We start from the raw sequence: 18,229 nt of genomic DNA on the forward strand, positions 1-18,229 counted from the left end.
CTGATAAAAAATTCTAACACCCAGAAAGAGGCTTGGCATCTTCTAGGCTATGCAATTTTGCTTCTAGTAAGAAGTGATAGAAATTACAGAGACAATTAAATTGTAAAAGATGTACATATCTTAATTTTGTTTTGTACTTAATGGGGATACCACTTAAAAAAAACGTGCCAGTCTCTACTTTTTTCCCGCTCACCTACAAGGTAGAGACTCCAGTCTCTACCTTGTAGGTGAGCGGGAAAAAAAGTCAATAATAAACTAAGAATAACATAGGAATGGTAACAAAATAATAAATTATATAAATAAAAAAATATACATTAAAAAACTAAGCCTACTAAGTTAATAACAATATTAATAATCTGTTTAAATTTTTATGAAATTTCTCGTTTAAAAATAATTTCATATAACTACAATTATTATTTTTAAATATCTAATAAATTTATATAATAATTAAATTTGCATTCAAATAATATTGATTTATATTTAATTATTAATTTAATATTTAGTCTGAATTTGACAGGTCTGTCAAAAGTTAACAACAGATGCTTTGTTAATATGTTTGCAGGTGGCGTTAGGAGCAAACATAATAATTTATTGAATTATTTTATTACACAAGTAATATAATTTGTTTAAAATATAAATAAATAATAAAACTTCTTCTTCTTCTTCTACAGCCTAAAATGAGCTTTGGTCTCCTTTATTTTTTGCCTCTACTTTTGCTTGTCTGTTATGAAGCTTCGCGCTGGTCTACTGTATCATTTCTTTTAGATTAATATTATCTTCTTCTTCAAGTGCCATCTTCGTTCCGAAGGTTGGCGATCATCAGGGCTATACGTATTTTCGAAACTGCTGACCGAAACAATTCGTTGCTGCTACAGCTATACCATTCCCGTAGATTCTTTAGCCAGGAGTTTCGTCTTCTTCCTATGGACCTTTTTCCTGCTATTTTCGCTTGCATAATTATTCGAAGCAGTTCATATTTTTCGCCTCTTGTAATGTGTCCCAAGTATTGCAGTTTTCGTTTTTTGATCGTAAATATGACTTCCTTTTCTTTATTCATTCTTCTCAAGACCTCAACATTTGTGACTCTCTCGGTCCATGATATTCTCAGGATTCTGCGATACATCCACAGTTCAAATGCCTCTAATTTTTTGGTATCAATCTTTTTCAACGTCCATGACTCCATTCCGTAGAACAGCACAGAAAGTATGTAACATCTAATCAGGCGAAGTTTCATTTCAAGTCTCAAATCTCTTCCGCAGAACACTCTCTTCATTTTAGTGAATATGGATCTGGCATTTTCTATTCTTATTTTGATTTCTGCTGAGCTATCGTTGTCTTCATTTATAAAAGTACCTAAATATTTGTATTTGCTAACTCGATCGATAATTTCATTGTGTAAATATAAATTTTGGACATTTTGTGTTGATTTCGATATTACCATAAATTTAGTTTTCTTTATGTTCAAAGATAGTCCATATTCTTCGCTGCAGTCTGCTATCTTATTCACCAATGTCTGTAGCTCTTCAAGTGTTTCTGCGATCAGTACGGTGTCGTCGGCAAATCTCAGATTGTTTAATCTAACACCATTTATTTTAATACCTACGGATTGCTCAGAGAGTGTTCTATTCATTACGTCTTTGGAATAGAGATTAAACAGGGTTGGTGACAGTATACACCCTTGTCTCACACCTCGCTTTATTTAAATTTCTTCAGTGGTATTATTTTCTACTCTCACTACTGCTTTCTGATTCTAGTACATATTTGCTATTAGTCGGATGTCTCGTTTATCTAAATTCTTTTCTGTCAGGAGTCTGATTAGGTGATCATGCCGCACTTTATCAAAGGCCTTGTTGTAATCTATAAAACACATTAATACATCTTGATTTATGTCAAGACATCTTTGAGACATAACGTTCAGTGCAAACAACACCTCTCTTGTTCCAAGTCCATTTCGGAATCCAAACTGGGTATTATTGATGTCCATTTCCAGTTTTCTGTGTACTCTAGAGTGTATAATTTTCAGGAATATTTTCAGTCCATGGCTCATGGGTATTATTGATGTCCATTTCCAGTTTTCTGTGTACTCTAGAGTGTATAATTTTCAGGAATATTTTCAGTCCATGGATCATCAGACTGATTGTACGGTAATCACTACATTGTTTGGCATTTATCTTTTTTGATATAATAACAAAGGTGGGTAAAAGCCATTCTTGTGGTATTTTGCCGTATAAATGTTATTGAAAAGTTCAACTAAAATGTGAATCGAGTCTTTTTCTATTAGTTTAAGGATTTCCGTTGGTATTTCATCTGGACCTGGGGCTTTACCATTTTTCATTCTTTTTAGTGCGTACATTACTTCTTCTTCCGTTATTTCTGGACCTTCGTCTCCTGGTATGTTACTTAGCTCAGATTGTTGTCTATCGTCTGCAAAGAGTTCTTCAATATAGTTTTTCCTTGTCTTCAACTGTTCTTCTAGTTCTGTTATTATGTTTCCGTTGACATTATACAGGGTATTTGGCTGCTTACGTTTTTGTGTACCTGCAAGTTCTTTCACTTTTTTATGTACATTAAAGGATCTTATCAGTCATCCACCTTTGCTTTATTTTTGGTTTTTCTTTAGTCAGAATTTTCTTCGCAGGATCTGTTATCGCCATTTTTACGTTTTGCCATTTTTTATCTATGTTGTTCGTTGGCTGAGATGTTTCTTTTTCATAAAGTATTTTCAAATTATTATTAATACATTTTTGCAGTTTTTCTTTACCTCCAGGTTACATAAATGACTGACGTCTATCTGATTTGCTCTTCTTTTCTGCTCCAATCTTTTCAGTTTAATACTCATTTGCGCTATTAGAGGGTTATGGTCTGAAAAGACATCTGCGCCTGGGTAAGCTTTAACGGATTTTAAGGAGTTTTTGTATCGTTCGTTTATCAGTACAAAATCAATCTGGTTTCGAATTATTCTTTCGCCATTGTCCTGGGGTGATTTAAAATTATCATCATTTTTTAATTAAATTCATGATTTCTATAGCATCATTCAAACTATCAACTAATGAGTGGTTGTTCAGATTTTTGTAGCAGCCATTACATTTTGTCTATATCTTAACCGAACCCTGTGTATTATTTCTCATAAAATAATGGGTGTTTTTTTAGAGGTATAAAACACTGAATTGGAATAAAATAAAAACCATTTTTTATTTAAAATTTAAATATGATTTCTGGCATATGACCGTCACGTCTAGCTCTGACGTAGTCTAATGTAAAGGTCCAAATTTCGATGACTTTTTCCAACATTTGTGACCGTATATCGGCAAACTGGTGTTACTGACGCAGTTCAAAGGATTACAGCATTAAAATGGAACTGCGCGGGGCATGTTGGTCAGATGACATCAAGCGCATTCAGCACAACTGGTTTTAGGGTGCTCAAGATAGAATGCATTGGAAATATTTACGGGAGGCCTATGTCCAGCAGTGGACTCAAAACGGCTGATGATAATATCGGCAATAACGCGGCGAATGTGATTCTCCAAGTGGCCAGTGGTCAATAGTTTCAGGCTTATCGGCACAATCCACGGGTCCGAAACCTAAAACTTTGCGGTTACCAAACGATTCTTTTAATAAAATAACTGTGGCACGAGCCGTGTGATATATTGCGCCGTATTGTTGAAACAGCTCCTTCATATCATGGTTGTTCAAATGAGGAATAAAAAAGTCAGTAAGCATGGCTCAACAGCGGTCACCATTGACTGTAACGTTCTGACCAGCATCGTTTTTGAAGAAGTACGGACCAATGATTCCACCAGCCCACAAAGCACACCAAACAGTCAGTTTTTCTGGATATAATGGTGTCTCAGCATACACTTAAGGATTATATTTACTGTTGACATAGTGATTTAACCAAAAGTGAGCTTCATCGCTAAATAAAATTCGCTTATGAAAATTAGGATCAACGTCAATCTCGTTTTGAGCCCATTTACAAAAACATCGCCTTGCTAGGTGATCCTTTAGCTTTAATTCTTGCATGAGTTGGATTTTGTAAGCACACAAATCAAGATTATTTTGCAAAATCTTCTATTAAGTAAATGGACACATATCCAACTGCTATGCACGATAGACTTATTCAGGTCTTCCTTTATGCTACGCTCTACATCAGCAACAGTTTCTTCTATAGGCACTGTACTCTGTGGATGCGTATTATCATTTAGAGTAAACGTGGTGCGAAAATGTTCCATGGTTAATCAAATTAATTGCTCTAATAAACAATTATCCGTAAAAATAGACGGTGACCATAAAATGGACGTAGTGCGCAATATGTATTTCGAACATAACCATGATTTTGAAAATAAATTTGGAAGCGTTGTGCAGAAGTCGGTCTATTCATGCTGAAATGACAAACGTTAATTACTTGACAGCTGTCAAAATAGCCGCCAGTTACAAAAGAGTTGCCAACTTACATTTCTATACCTCTAAAAAAACACCCTTTACAACATTCACTATTTTCTTTCTATATAGCTTGCCTCCAATTTCATGCCCGCCTGTTAGTAGCTTTCTAGATATTTCAGACAAAAAGTTCTTGTTGCTGTAGTCAGACTCACTGCTGAATAGCTTCAATGACTCACTCATTGAAGCGGAACTTTTTCCACTAGAAATTCTTTAAGTACTCAGACACATGCAACTCAGTGGCGGCACTTTAACTGTTCTAAGGAATCGTTCGAATTTTGTTACTATACAAATACAGAAGGCGGAATTACTAGAAAAATAGTGTTGAACTATATTAAAATATATTTTCATGACATATGTTTCGTTCACACCTTTAACTCAATTTTTCGTTGGAAAAAAAAATAGAAATTCATTAATTTTCTTCTTTTTTGCTTCATAAATGATATGAGGCACTGTTATAACCGTCATTCCTAGAACCCATCTACCAAAACCTGACTTTTATTAAATTACATTAAGTTTTCTAGTCTTCCTAATAGATAGCAACTTTCTTGTGGGTAGTTCAGGATTTCTTCTGTTTTACGAACGATATAATTATGTCACAGGTTCTTACTCTGTTTTCTGCACCCAATTTTTAATATTCTTCGTTGCCATCTCCGCTACGAATGTTGACTATCACGATGAATTCTAAACCTAGATGTTGCTGTTCGGAATAGTTAAATAGAACTGCAAACGAACCATTTCCTGAGGTTTCCCAATCAAGATATTCTTCTTCTTTCTATGCTGCGTCTACCTCCAATCTTGCCCTGCATAATCACTTATATCAATTGATATTTATCTTTGTATGTAACATGTCCCAAGTACTACTTTGTTAAATATTTTGTTCTTCCAGGAGACTTTCAACATACTTTGATATGCTCACATCTCAAATACCTCTAGCTTACTCATGTATTGCGTATTTTGTGTCCATGCTTTTACAGTATACAGTAAGACTGAGAAAACATAATATTTAAGGATAACTTCTTTGAATTTTAGGCTTAGTTTTTAACTAGACAATATTTGTTTTATGTTGTTAAACGTGCTGTGGAGTTTTATTATTCTTATTCTTATTTCTCAGGTATATTCATTTGACTCGTTATTATTTTGTCCTGTGTTCTTCTTATAGTACAGTTATAGTAACGTACATCTATATTGCGTTAACGAATTATCTTAAAGCCAGACGTCCCTCCTTTGCAGCATGACGAGTGTTATTTATGCCTATCATATGATAGATTATATTGATTTTATCTGATACAGAGCTATGTATTTGCCCTGTAACTTCTTGCTGACAATAAAGAATATTTATTATTCAGATGTGAATTATATCAATGTTTTTATTTCTAAGTAATTGCATAAATGACTTAGGTTGCAATTTATTAAAGGCGTTGGTTTACGTCCAAGAAATGTTTTATAATTTTTTTATATGGGTTTTCCCCTAGGATTTTTTATTTCTTTTTATGATTATGACTCTTTATCCAACCCCTTTGGAATTTGGTTTTTGACGGCGTCTTTTGGAAAATGCTTCAATATTTCTGGGCGTTCAAAGATTTCTCTAGAGCCTTGCTTACCAGCGAGTATGGAAGATGATTCACTTGGACTCTTTCGTGTCCCAATACTCATGTTAGAAACACTTAATTAGCTCGTACCAGTTTATTAAGAAGATCCTTAAATATTTTTACTAGTTTTTATTTGGTAAGTGGTTCTTAAAAAATAAGTTTGCTTTCTACCTTTTGGTTTTTGATTTTGTTGCCTTCAAAGATTTATCTAAAGCCTTGCTTCCCAGAAAGTATGTTAATTCGTTCACTTAGACTCTTTCGTGCCGCGATACTCATGTTAGAAACACTTCATTAGCTTGTAGCAGTTTATTAAGAAGATCCTTAAAAAATTTTACCAGTTTTTATTTGGTCAGTGGTTCTTTACCACTAATTTTGCTTCCTAGGTTTTGGTTTTTGGTTTTGTTGCTTTCAAAGATTTCTCTACAGCCTTGCTTACCAGCAAGTATGGTAATTTGTTAACTTGGACTTTTGCATGCTTCGATACTCAGATTAGAAACACTTTATAAGCTCGTACCAGTTTAATAAAAAGATTCCTGAAGGTTTTTACCAGTTTTTAATTGATTTAATTGGTTCCTCACTACTAATTTTTCTTCCTATCTTTTTGTTTTTGGTTTTGTTGCCTTCAAAGATTTCTCTAGATAACTCATGTTAGAAACACCTCATTAGCTCGTTCCAGTTTAATAAAAAGATCTCTAAAGATTTTTATCAGTTTATATTTGGTAAATGGCTCTTTGCCACTAATTTTGCTTTCTATCTCTTGGTTTTTGGTTTTCTTACCTTCAAAGATTTGTCTAGAACCCTGATTACCAGCAAGTATGATAGTTTGTTAACTTGGACTTTTTCTTGCCTCGATACTCATGTTAAAGACAATTCGTTAGCTTGTACCAGTTTAATAAGAAGATCCCTAAAGGTTTTTACCAGTTTTTATTTGATTTAAGTGGTTCTTTGCCACTAATTTGCTTCCTAGCTTCATGTGTTTGGTTCTGTTGCCGTCAAAGATTTCTCTACAGCGTTGCTTACCAGCGAGTATGGTAGTTCATTCACTTAGACTCTTTTGTGTCCCGATACTCATGTTAGAAACACTTCATTAGCTCGTTCCAGTTTAATAAGAAGATCTCTAAAGCTTTTTACCAGTTTTTATTTGGTAAGTGGTTCCTTAGCACTAATTTTGCTCCCTAGCTCTTGGTTTTTGCTTTTTTTGCCCAAAAGAAAAATCTTTGACCAATATGTGTTATGGAGGGCTATGGATCCCAAACAAGGAAATAGGTCGGAGAAAAAAACAACAGAGGCCATCGAAAAAATCGCGTTGCTAAAATGGAACTAGGCAGGAAACTCCGCCATTATATCAGACAACCGATGGACAAAACGTAGTGTCGAGTGGAAACCAAGACAAAAAACACTACGGAGCAGGCGACATCCACCAATAAGATGGACTGATGACCTGAAGCGTTTTAGAAGTAACTGGATGCAAGCTGCATAAGGCAGAGACAAATGGAAAGAGCTGATGGAGATCTATATCCAGCAAAGGATACTATGATAGTTTTGGTTACCAAATATTAAAACAAAGGGAGCTCTCAGGTAAAGGTGACATAGGCTTTATTTTAATGCAGAAAGAAAATCACTTTATATAAATTTATATCTACATAGAAATAAAAATAAATATTAAATCAAATCCATGTTATCGTATATATAATAGAGATAAAAAAGAAAACATTACCCAAGAAATCAAGGTAAGAATAGAATACAGGAAACTGATGATAATGGAGAAGAAATAATTTTTTAAATAAACTTTTTTTGGCCTTTGGGAGCTGTGCCCATTTATCCAGCCACATTTCTTACAATTAACATCGAACTAAACTTAACCTACCATACACCAAGACTATTACGAATCTAATTGAACAATCCAATTTGAGTTCAATCAATCAAAAGAAAAAGCAAAAAAATTCATATTTTAAAACAAAAACGGTATATATTTCTTGTTAGAAAAATAAAGAGTAATGTAATTATTGGAACTCATAAATAAATGTTATGGTTTAATTCCTACAATATGTCTTAAATAATTGATATTGTCTATTTAGAGTCTCCGACTATAACTACCAATATCAGTAAAGATCTAAGTATAATATCTTGTAGATAATTGAAAATTAAACAGCTGTAACCACAACACACTTCTGTGCTTCATCCCAAGATCAAGCACGTGTCGCAAAATGCGAATACTTGCGGATTGCACCTTCCTCGCCACTACAGATTTCATCCTACCAACCGCGCCATGTCACGAGACCTCCAAGAGCAGGGCCGCGAGAGGGCAGGGGCAAAAGTAGGGACGTTACTGAAATAGCTGCAACTCCCCTCCCCCTGCGATCGATGGCACCGTCCGGGCTATTTTTAGACCGTCGTGTCCCACATACGCTCCCGCATATCCCCGGAAAGTGGGTTACCCGATGACATTGACTCTAGGACTCCCTCTGGAGCAGTGCCGCAACGTAGGGGAAACGAAAAAAGGGGTTCAGATGTCAAGTCACTACTCTCGGGACTCCGTGTAAAGGTTAATGGAAAAACATATTACTCATTTGGGTGAAGAACAATGTTTTATATTTGAATGAAGTTTTTTCTTAAAAGGGAACAAACAAAAAGTATAAATTATTGGATACTAAGCAAAAAACTATATAAAGAATAAAGTGTGTATGATATATTACGACACAAAGATTATTAGAATATTTTGTTAAAAAAAGGGTTTGTAATTGAGCATTAAAATATATGTATGTACCGTACCGCAGATTGTCACAACTTATAAAATAGTAATAAATAGAATGGCACCACTGTTAGTTTAAAAATGTGTAATAATTTATATCAGTGTATCAAGATATACAGTAAGTATACAGTTCAGTGGATGTTCTGCAATGAGTCATGTATTCTTCTGAGCAGTAAAAGCAATGTTTCAGAAGATATTTTTTTATAACTTGTTCGAAACTATTACAGCTTAGCTATACTTTTTAATAACATATGAGGAGGTGTCAATCAAAATCAATCATGTCCATAAAAATCAAAAAATGAGTTAGCAGCTGTTTCATAATATAAAGAGTGAATCCTATTCTATGGTGTTTTCGGTTTCGGTTAAAAAAAATCATGTCCTATTTAAAATGAATACACAATATTAGGTTCCCAAATCAAATGAAATCATATCCACAGTTGGTTTCAATCATACCACCACATGTCCATTCAGCTAATAGGAGTGCCCCGATTTGGTCACGTGATTTGACCATGTCAACACATTGTCTGTGTTTTCCCTCTAGGTTATGTCGATAGCGAGTATTGAGTTTGTATTGCACTGTGGTTTAATTTTAATATTGTTATAGTAGTTTTTATTAAATAAAATTGAAATTTTCCATGGATGAAGAAAACTTAGTGAGAGTGGGCGATGCCAATGAAAGATCTCGTAAAAATAAAAAGACTGTGGATAAAAAAACTAGAGCCAAGCTTAAGCGATACAGTACTCCAGTGGGATGTCGTGTATTTGTTCCATGTAAACACATGAACAAAGGTATGAAATGTGCATTAGTTAGGCCCATATATGCTATTTTTGTTCGAAATATCCTTTACAAAATACCTGACAAAAACACGCAAGATAACACCATTGCCAGTTGGATAAATCAACGTAACATAAAGCGGCGAAGGCCTAGGCCTACCTCGAAAAATCAAAGGCTAAAAGTTTAAGTGTACAATATTCTATACTTTCATCAACCGGTAAAGTTATACCTGTGTGTAGGAAACTTTTCATGCATATTACCATGGTGAAGGGAACAAGATTGACTAATATTTCTAAAAAGGTGAAAGAGGGAAAGGCTGTTAAGGATCAGAGGGGTGGCGATAGGAAGAGTCACAAATCTGCTGCGAACAAGGAATCAGTCAGCCTTTTTTTGAGAAATTTAAGAGGAAAAGAAAGCCACTATAATCGAAAAAAATCGAAAAGGATTTATCTTGATGCAGACTTAAACATTAAGAAGTTGTGGCTAATATACAATGATTCTGTACTTGATAATCTTAAAGTTAAGAAATTTATGTTTAGGAGAGTTTTCAATGAATTAAATATCGGATTTTCATCACCAGCTTCTGACGTTTGCAGTACATGCAATAAAATAGATCTTCAGCTGAAAATTGAGAAGGCTAAAGCTGTGAAAGACTTGGTAGTGGTCAACCAATTTATGATGGAGAAAAGAATACACAGATTAAGAGCTAATGCTTTTTATGGGCTCTTAAAGGAAAACAAAGAAAATGAGGTTACTTTCTGTTTTGATCTCCAGCAAATTCAAGCACTTCCCAAAACTCCTATTCAAGACGCGTTCTACAAAAGACAATTAAGTTTTTACTCTTTTTGCTGTAGCATCAAACGCACAAAACCCCATATTTTACGTATGGACTGAAGAACTTGCAGGAAGGGGTGCGACCGAAGTTTCATCTGCACTTATAAATTTCTTGAACTCCGCTAATTTTTCAAATGTAACAAGACTGAATCTGTTCTGTGATGGGTGTGCCGGTCAAAACAAAAACAATGCCGTTGTTCACACATTAGTGTATTACTTAGGATCAGTGCAAAATGCTTTAGAGGAGATTGTTCTAACATACCTTGTTCGCGGGCATAGCTTCCTCCCCGCTGATCGGGTGTTCGGAAGGGTTGAAAAGTTACTCAGGAAGCAGCCTACCATTGCAACAAAGGAAGAGTACTACAATGTATATAGTTCTGTTGGAGAAGTACGGAAACTTGGAGAGGATTGGGGATTGATTGATGCTAAAAGTTTGGCTACACGATTTAAAAACATTGAAATGATATCTGAAAAGAAGAGGATTTTTGTGAGGAAAGAGAAAGCTGTCAACCGCAATGGACAAGAACTTACTGTTATCAAAGTGAAATCGGCACAGAATTTTAGGTTTGAAAGTGATTTTGAAACCTACAACAAGCCTCAAAAAAAAAGGCTGGCATTCTGCAAGGTCGTTCTCAACTCCTGTAGAGTCACTTCCACTGAGCAATATAGTGAAAGCAGCAAAGAAGAAGGACGTGGAGACGTTATTTGTGAAAATGTATGGTGATGACTGGCAGAAACATGACTTTTTATCTTGGTATAAGACCATAATAGTGGAAGTCCAGGACGACGAAATTGATGCTGACGAAGTGGACGAATCCTGTGATTGTCTAGAACCTGACATTGGACTACACATTTAAACATTTATATTTTGTGGAAAGTGTCGTTGGTAAATGTTAGCCATTTTTCAAGATATTTTTTGTAACAATACAATAGATATTTTAAGTAGTCTAAGAGTTTTTTTATCAACCCCTTCTATCAACGTCCATGAAGTCCAATCAAATAAGAACATGTCCTTTTTTTAAAATGTATTTACAGGTTTATTTATACCTTCAGATTTGAAATATTTACTAAGAGTCAGTTAATTTCAATAAATAAAATGATATATGCTAATTTATCCGATTTTTCATGTAAGGTTATTTACTAATACGTTTTTTGCGATTTCCCTAAAACTTCTTAAGGTGGACATGATTGATTTTGATTGACACCTCCTCATATTATTATAGTTATAATTAAAGCAATTTTTATCTAAAAGACATAATCTACAGCGATTTGTTCGTAAGTATAGCTTTTCTGTATAGTCCTGATAGCTTTCTTTTTCGTTCTAAAAATTTGAAGTATATTTGTTGGATTGCCCCATATGATTAGTTTATAGTTTAGGTGAGAGTGGAATAAAAAAAAATATGTCGTTTTTATTGGTGCAAAGTTGACAATCCTTCTAGTCGGCGAACAACAAACAATGAACTTTATAGCTTTTTCTCTAGTTGTGAGAAACGGCTGAACTGGTCCAGCCGACCAGTTCAGTCGATTATTTATGATTATTCCCAATAGTTTAGCAGTATCTTTGTTATTTGGATCATTATGTTAATTACTTGCAGATATAACCAAATTTTACGTTTTATCAAAGTTAAGTTTTAGTTTGTTTGTAGCAAACCATGTGCTAAATTTAGTAGAAACTTCGCCATAAGGTATTTTAAAATCATCATTACTTTTTCCTGATATAACGTATGTCGTATCATCTTCGAATTGTACGTATTTGTACGGAGATATGAATTTAGGCAAATCGTTGACATAAATAATAAACAAAAGAGGTCCTAAGACCCAATCTTGACCCACACTGTAGGTCTTTAACAGCGACCTAAGCGAGAGTAAACAATTATCTTTCCGGCAAAAACTTCTCAGCGATCTAAATGGATGTTTATTTGAAACTCATATATCGACCCGTTTTATGATCAAAGAATACCGACAAAATATATAAACAACTCTAAAAATGGTTTATTTTACTCGGCGACGCTAAGAGGAATTAAAAAAATTACTTCGTCTTTTAATACGTACGAGAGGATTTTAATATATTTCAATACAGTAAAACCTCGCTTAACCGAAACCTTTTTAACCGAAACATCGGTTAACCGAAACGGCTGACATTTTCAATAATTTCGTCAATAAAAAGTAAATGTTTGATGCAAAACGTAAACAATTCCTTTAATTTCACTCACCAATTGATGTCTATGTGTGTTGGGAAATCACAAAAACCAAGAGCTCTAAAAGATATTTCCGAAAAGGCATTTTAAGGTATAGAAGCCAAAAAAGTTCATGAATGTCGACCACTTTATTTTTAGAATGGTTTGAAAATGAATTCGTCTCAAGTGTAAAATCCTTTTTAAAATCAAAAAACCTTCTCATCAAAGCATTGTTGCTTGTTGACAATGCGCCCTCACCCTCAAAATCTACAAAATGGTGACAATTGTCAGATTTTTGCCACCGAATGTCACAAGCTTAATCCAGCCGTTAGACCAGGGAGTCAGAGACATTCAAGAGACATAATAGAGAAGCATTCTTAAGACATCTGTTATTACAGGAAACGAATTAATCCAAAAGTGTTCCCGAAATTCTCAAATCTTTAACAATAAAACATTTTTATTGGTGAGCTGAGTCGTGGGCCCAGATCAAATCTTCAACTTTGGAAAAATGCTGGAACAAACTTTTTGATAAGATTTTGATTGACGATCCTGAAAAAGAAAATGGTAAGAAAACGACAGAAGAAATTAAACCTTTCATTAAAAATTTGCCAGGACATGACGAAATTAAGTAAGAAGAGATACGTGACTGATTAGCAGCTGATGACTCAGAATGTGAATTCATCGACCAGGACATCATTGATATGGTTCTTTATCAAGACAACCTGAGCATATCAGATGACGAAGATGACGACCCAAGAGGCAACAGGCAGCACAAGACCGTCGACGAGATTTTCAATGCTTTAGAGGAAAGAATTTTATACAGTAGGCCTAATTAGTTAGGGACACGACTAGATTCTTAATTTTGTTGTCATTACATAAAGTTTTGTCCTTTTCAGATTGCTTTACGTTTCGTCAAACAATCGAATGAGGCAAACTCATGACGTTTTGCAAATTAACGATGGAGGGAGAGAGAAACATCGTTGTCAAACGAAAACGCAAAAAAAATAGCAGATTTCTTTAAAAAAGCATGTTAAACTTGTTCATTTTCCTTAATTTTATTACTTTATTTTGGATTTACTTATTAGAAAACATTACGAAATCAACTCATAGTATTTTTTAATACCAATACTTTGATCAAGAATATTATAAAAAACAATGTTATTTTTAACCGAAATTCTTGTTATCCGAAACGGCCTCCCCCCCAATTATTTCGGTTAACGGAGGTTTTACTGGATATATTTCAAAGAATTTAAAAATGCTACAAATCTGATCAGATGTCCTCTTATAATTCATCGTTACGAAAATCACTAAAGTGGTATCGAAAACTAGCGATAGAATTCATTCTGGGGACAGCGGTTGTAAAGTCTCACATAGTATACAACCAGCTTGCTGACAAAAAAGTAAAAATTACAGCGTTTCGGGAAGAATTAGTGAGATCCCTGCTAACTTATGATAAGAAAAATGATAAAAGTGAAACAACACAAACGACATCAAAGAAATTAGCACAAATTCATAACTCGCTTAAAAAAGAAGGGCCTTTTAATAAAGGCAGAAAATATTGTAAAGGCTGTTATGCAAAAAAAATTCGTGGAGAAATATTCAAAAATCATCTAAAAAAAGTTGTGACCTTTTTGTGAACGTACACAAGAGTTCATTTTATTTACAATAGATAGATGTATATAAACGTAAATCCTTTAAATAATTTATTACATGATTAGTGTTTATGGTTAAAGTGGTTTTGATGTCATCTGAGATTCCACATTTTCTTCTTGTTTCTTCGTGGTACTGGCAGTCAATCAGAATATGCTTCACCGTCAATGGAAGAGAACAGTTTCTGCAGGTTGGAGACGATTCTTTGTTGATTAAGAATTTATGGGTCAGTGCAGTGTGTCCAATTATTAGTCGGTTAGTTATTACTTGGTCCCTTCTATTGGATGGATTATTCAAGATGGTCTTCACAAGGGGATAAATCTCATATATATTGTTCTGAAGCTATTTTCTTGTGGCATTTTAAATTAATTACTATTTAACTGGGAATAAGCCACAATTAAAGGTTAAAATACGTTTATTGACGTTTCAATTTCCACTTCGGAAATCGTTCTCAAAATACAAACATTAGTATTACTAATGTTTGTATTTTGAGAACGATTTCCGAAGTGGAAATTGAAACGTCAATAAACGTATTTTAACCTTTAATTGTGGCTTATTCCCAGTTAAATAGTAATTAAATCTCATATAGTTTGGTTCCTGAATCTTTCCAGTAGTCTTGCCATATGTTCATACAGTGGTCTTTAATTAGGTTTTTCAGATCGGAGTATGGGTAATTTCTTGATTTGGTTGTGTATTGTGAGTTTATTCGACTTGTGTTTTCTAGGTTGTCCACTTTCTCATTTCCAGCTATTCCTACATTCAACGGTACCCAGATAAATGCTACTTGTTTTCCAGTTGATTGAATTATTTTTATCTCAGTTTTTATAGCCCGAAATATTGGACTTGTAGGGTATATTATTTGTTTTACACCTAATAGAGCATTTAATGAGTCAGTGATGATGACAAATTTATTCTCACTACGCGTTTTGAAGAAAATTAAGGCTTCCAAAATGGCTGTGGTCTCGTCTGTGAGGATGCAGAAGTGTGTAGGTATGGATATAGTGTGAGTAGTGTATTTACAGTAGTATGCAGCAGCGTGTCCGTCATGAACTTAAGAAACATCACTGAAAAATTTGGAGATAATTAGGATAATGAGATATCACGTCGAAGTGTTTAATGAAAATCGGATTTGTAGTTGATTTGGGGTATTTTATGAGGGTTAAGTCAATGGTATGTAGTTGGATTGTCCATGGAGGAAAATTTACACTGATTTGTGGAGATCGATTTAGCTTATCCATGTCATAGTTAGAAGATTTTATTCGTTCTATAAGGAGAGTACTATTTTTAGTTAGTTTTGTAGAACCAATACTGGGATGGCAAATTTGGGAGAATACTGGATGTTGTTTCTGTGCTGATATTTTTCCTATATAGTTTAGGGAGAATTAGTCATCTCTCGATTATCCTTCAACTAGTGATGATTCGTCAGTTTCGTCAGCTGAAGAAGGGTTAGGGTTTATTTTTTTCTTTAGTCGGCTCAACATTGCATAAAAACGAAAGGGAAAGTAACAACTAGGAACAGCATACTCAGAAAGCTAACGGGAAGTAAATGGGGCGCACGTCCTGGCGTTTTAAGAACAACGGCACAGGCACTGTGTTTCTCAACTGCTGAATATGCGTGCCCCGTTTGGGGAAGATCTGCCCACACCAACCAAGTTGATACTGCGCTAAATGAGACATGCAGGATAGTAACGGGGTGCATGAAACCGACGCCACTCTCAAATCTATATAAAGCAGCGGGTTTTGCAGAACCCTCAACACGCAGAGGCGTTGCAGAGCACATAGAGAAAATTAAACAGATCGCGGACGAGCGGCATGCCCTATACAAAGCTCGAACACCACGAAAGCGACTAAAATCTAGGAAAAGCTTCCTTGGAACAGTGCAGGATGAACCGCCTGAGTATTTTCCTCTTCCCCAGGTTCAATGGACCGGCCAGTCCCTAGACTTTAAAACGTGGAAAACTATGAATCGGATAAGAACGGGGGTCGCTCCAGTAAAATCAAACATGGCAAAATGGGGAAAAATCGACCAAGATGATGTGAACTGTGACTGTGGAGAAACACAGAATATGGAACATCTTCTTACATGCAGAAACTGTCCTCATCGATGTACCCTCGAAGATTTGTGGCTCGCCAACAAAGATGGAACCGACGTAGCCCGATACTGGGCCGAAATTTTATGAATGACATGTCCGGACACGATGAAGTAAAGTAAGTTTAGTCGGCTGATATTATTTCTTAACCTAGAATTTTGTGTGTAACAATAAACAAAATTAAGATTCTGAATTAGTTCCTCTGGTTTATTGGAGTAATCTTTAGAAGTTAATTTAGGGTTATGAGAGTTTAAAACATTTTCCATAAAATCACATATTCCATTGAAATTTAATATAAATGGGGGTGATCTATTTTTGATTTTGTCTTTGATGGATTCTAGGTAGTGAATGGCATCTTCGCGGAGGGTTTCGGAAGAGGTTTTGGGTTTCTTTTTTGGTTTATATTGTTTAGGGTTATTAAAAACGGATGAGTCAGTTTTTGGGTTGTTTTCGTTAATTTCAGGAGATGATATGTTATGTCTTTTTAGCTGTTTAGAATTGACTGCATTATTTAAAGTTATTGGTGTTTTTGATGTCGTAGTATTTTCAGCGTTATTTACAGCTGGTGCTGTTGTTTTGGAAGAAGAAGACGAAGTGTTTGGATTATCTTTAGACATGTTTTGGATGAGGTCGATTTTCGTAGTATTTTCAGTGCTATTTACAGCTGGTGATGTTGTTTTGGAAGAAGAAGACGAAGTGTTTGGATTATCTTTAGATATGTTTTGGATGAGGTCGGTTTCCGTAGATTGATATATTTTATTATTAGGTTCATTAGGTTTAGATAATGACGATGTGGTTTGAGTTGAATCTGAGAGGGGAGTTAAAGGGGTATTATTAGGTTCATGAGGTTTAGATAATGATGATGTGGTTTGGGTTAAATCTAAGAGGGTAGTTAAATTAGTTTGGTTTGAAATGTGAGCGCATTCTGATTCTTGATGACCAATGGTTTTATATTTGAAGCAACTGAATCCGCCTATGAAGAGAAATACCCGGCACGAAGTATTATCATAAGTTATGGTGAAGGAGTCAGGAATAGACATATTTTCTAGGAGTGTAATGAATGAATGCCTTCTAAAGCTCAGAACATGACTATACTCACTTTCAGACATACCTACTCGAAGAAAAGTCATTTTGGATACAATGTGAATACCAAGTTTTTGTAATTCTTGTTCAATTATTTCGTTCGAGATTGTAGGACATGCATTAGATATTATAAGTCTCTGGGCTGGAGAAATTAATCTTCTTACTTCGACTTGACATCCATTTATTTCGATATATTTATAAGAATGAAGAAGAGCATCAACAGTGTTTTTTGAAGAGAGGTATATGCATATCCTATTGTTAAAAATTCTGAAAGCAAAAAGTACATTAACTGCACCCACTAGTAATCCAACAGCTACGACGTAATTATGGATTTTTGTACCTTTAATGCTGAAAATGACTATTGGTTGTTGTTTTGTTGGATGTTTAAAATAATTGACGACATCTGAGTAACTGTGTTTAGTAGAGTTGTGTGCAGTATTATTGTTGTATAAAGTCATTTGATTAATTTTCTTGATCAGAATTTGAGCCGGTCCTGTGGCCGGTCCAAAAAACTGGTCAAGGTCCAACTGGAATTTTTGTTATCTCTTTACGTAGGTAATATTTAAAAGTTATTTTGTTCTTGTTGCAAAAATAATACGAAAAGAAGTGCTACTCATTTGAGATAATATTCTCAGCACTAACTAATGCACTTAAATTTGTAGTAGAGGTATAAAATATTAAATTATGATTTGTTTTTACCATTTAAAATGACTATATTTCGGGACAGCTGATAACGTGGTACATATGATCGCTATCAGGACCGAGCTCCCTATATTTATTTTGTTTATAGTATACTGTAGCCTTTTTCTTGTTGTACGTAATAAAGAGTACTTTAATTT

At 34.6% G+C, this 18,229-nt stretch overlaps 1 protein-coding gene across 1 annotated transcript in view; it reads left to right on the top strand.

Moving 5' to 3' along the window:
- LOC140441555 (uncharacterized) overlaps positions 1–18,229 on the top strand; it is a 789,370-nt gene that overhangs the window by 602,147 nt on the left and 168,994 nt on the right. Inside the window, exon 8 of the mRNA XM_072532358.1 lies at positions 6,896–6,910. Within this exon, the coding sequence (XP_072388459.1) occupies positions 6,896–6,910 (15 nt within the window). The remainder of the gene's footprint in view (positions 1–6,895; positions 6,911–18,229) is intronic.

The sequence above is a fragment of the Diabrotica undecimpunctata genome, chromosome 1 (assembly GCF_040954645.1).
Source record: "Diabrotica undecimpunctata isolate CICGRU chromosome 1, icDiaUnde3, whole genome shotgun sequence".
In the NCBI taxonomy this organism is placed as follows: Eukaryota; Metazoa; Arthropoda; class Insecta; order Coleoptera; family Chrysomelidae; genus Diabrotica; species Diabrotica undecimpunctata.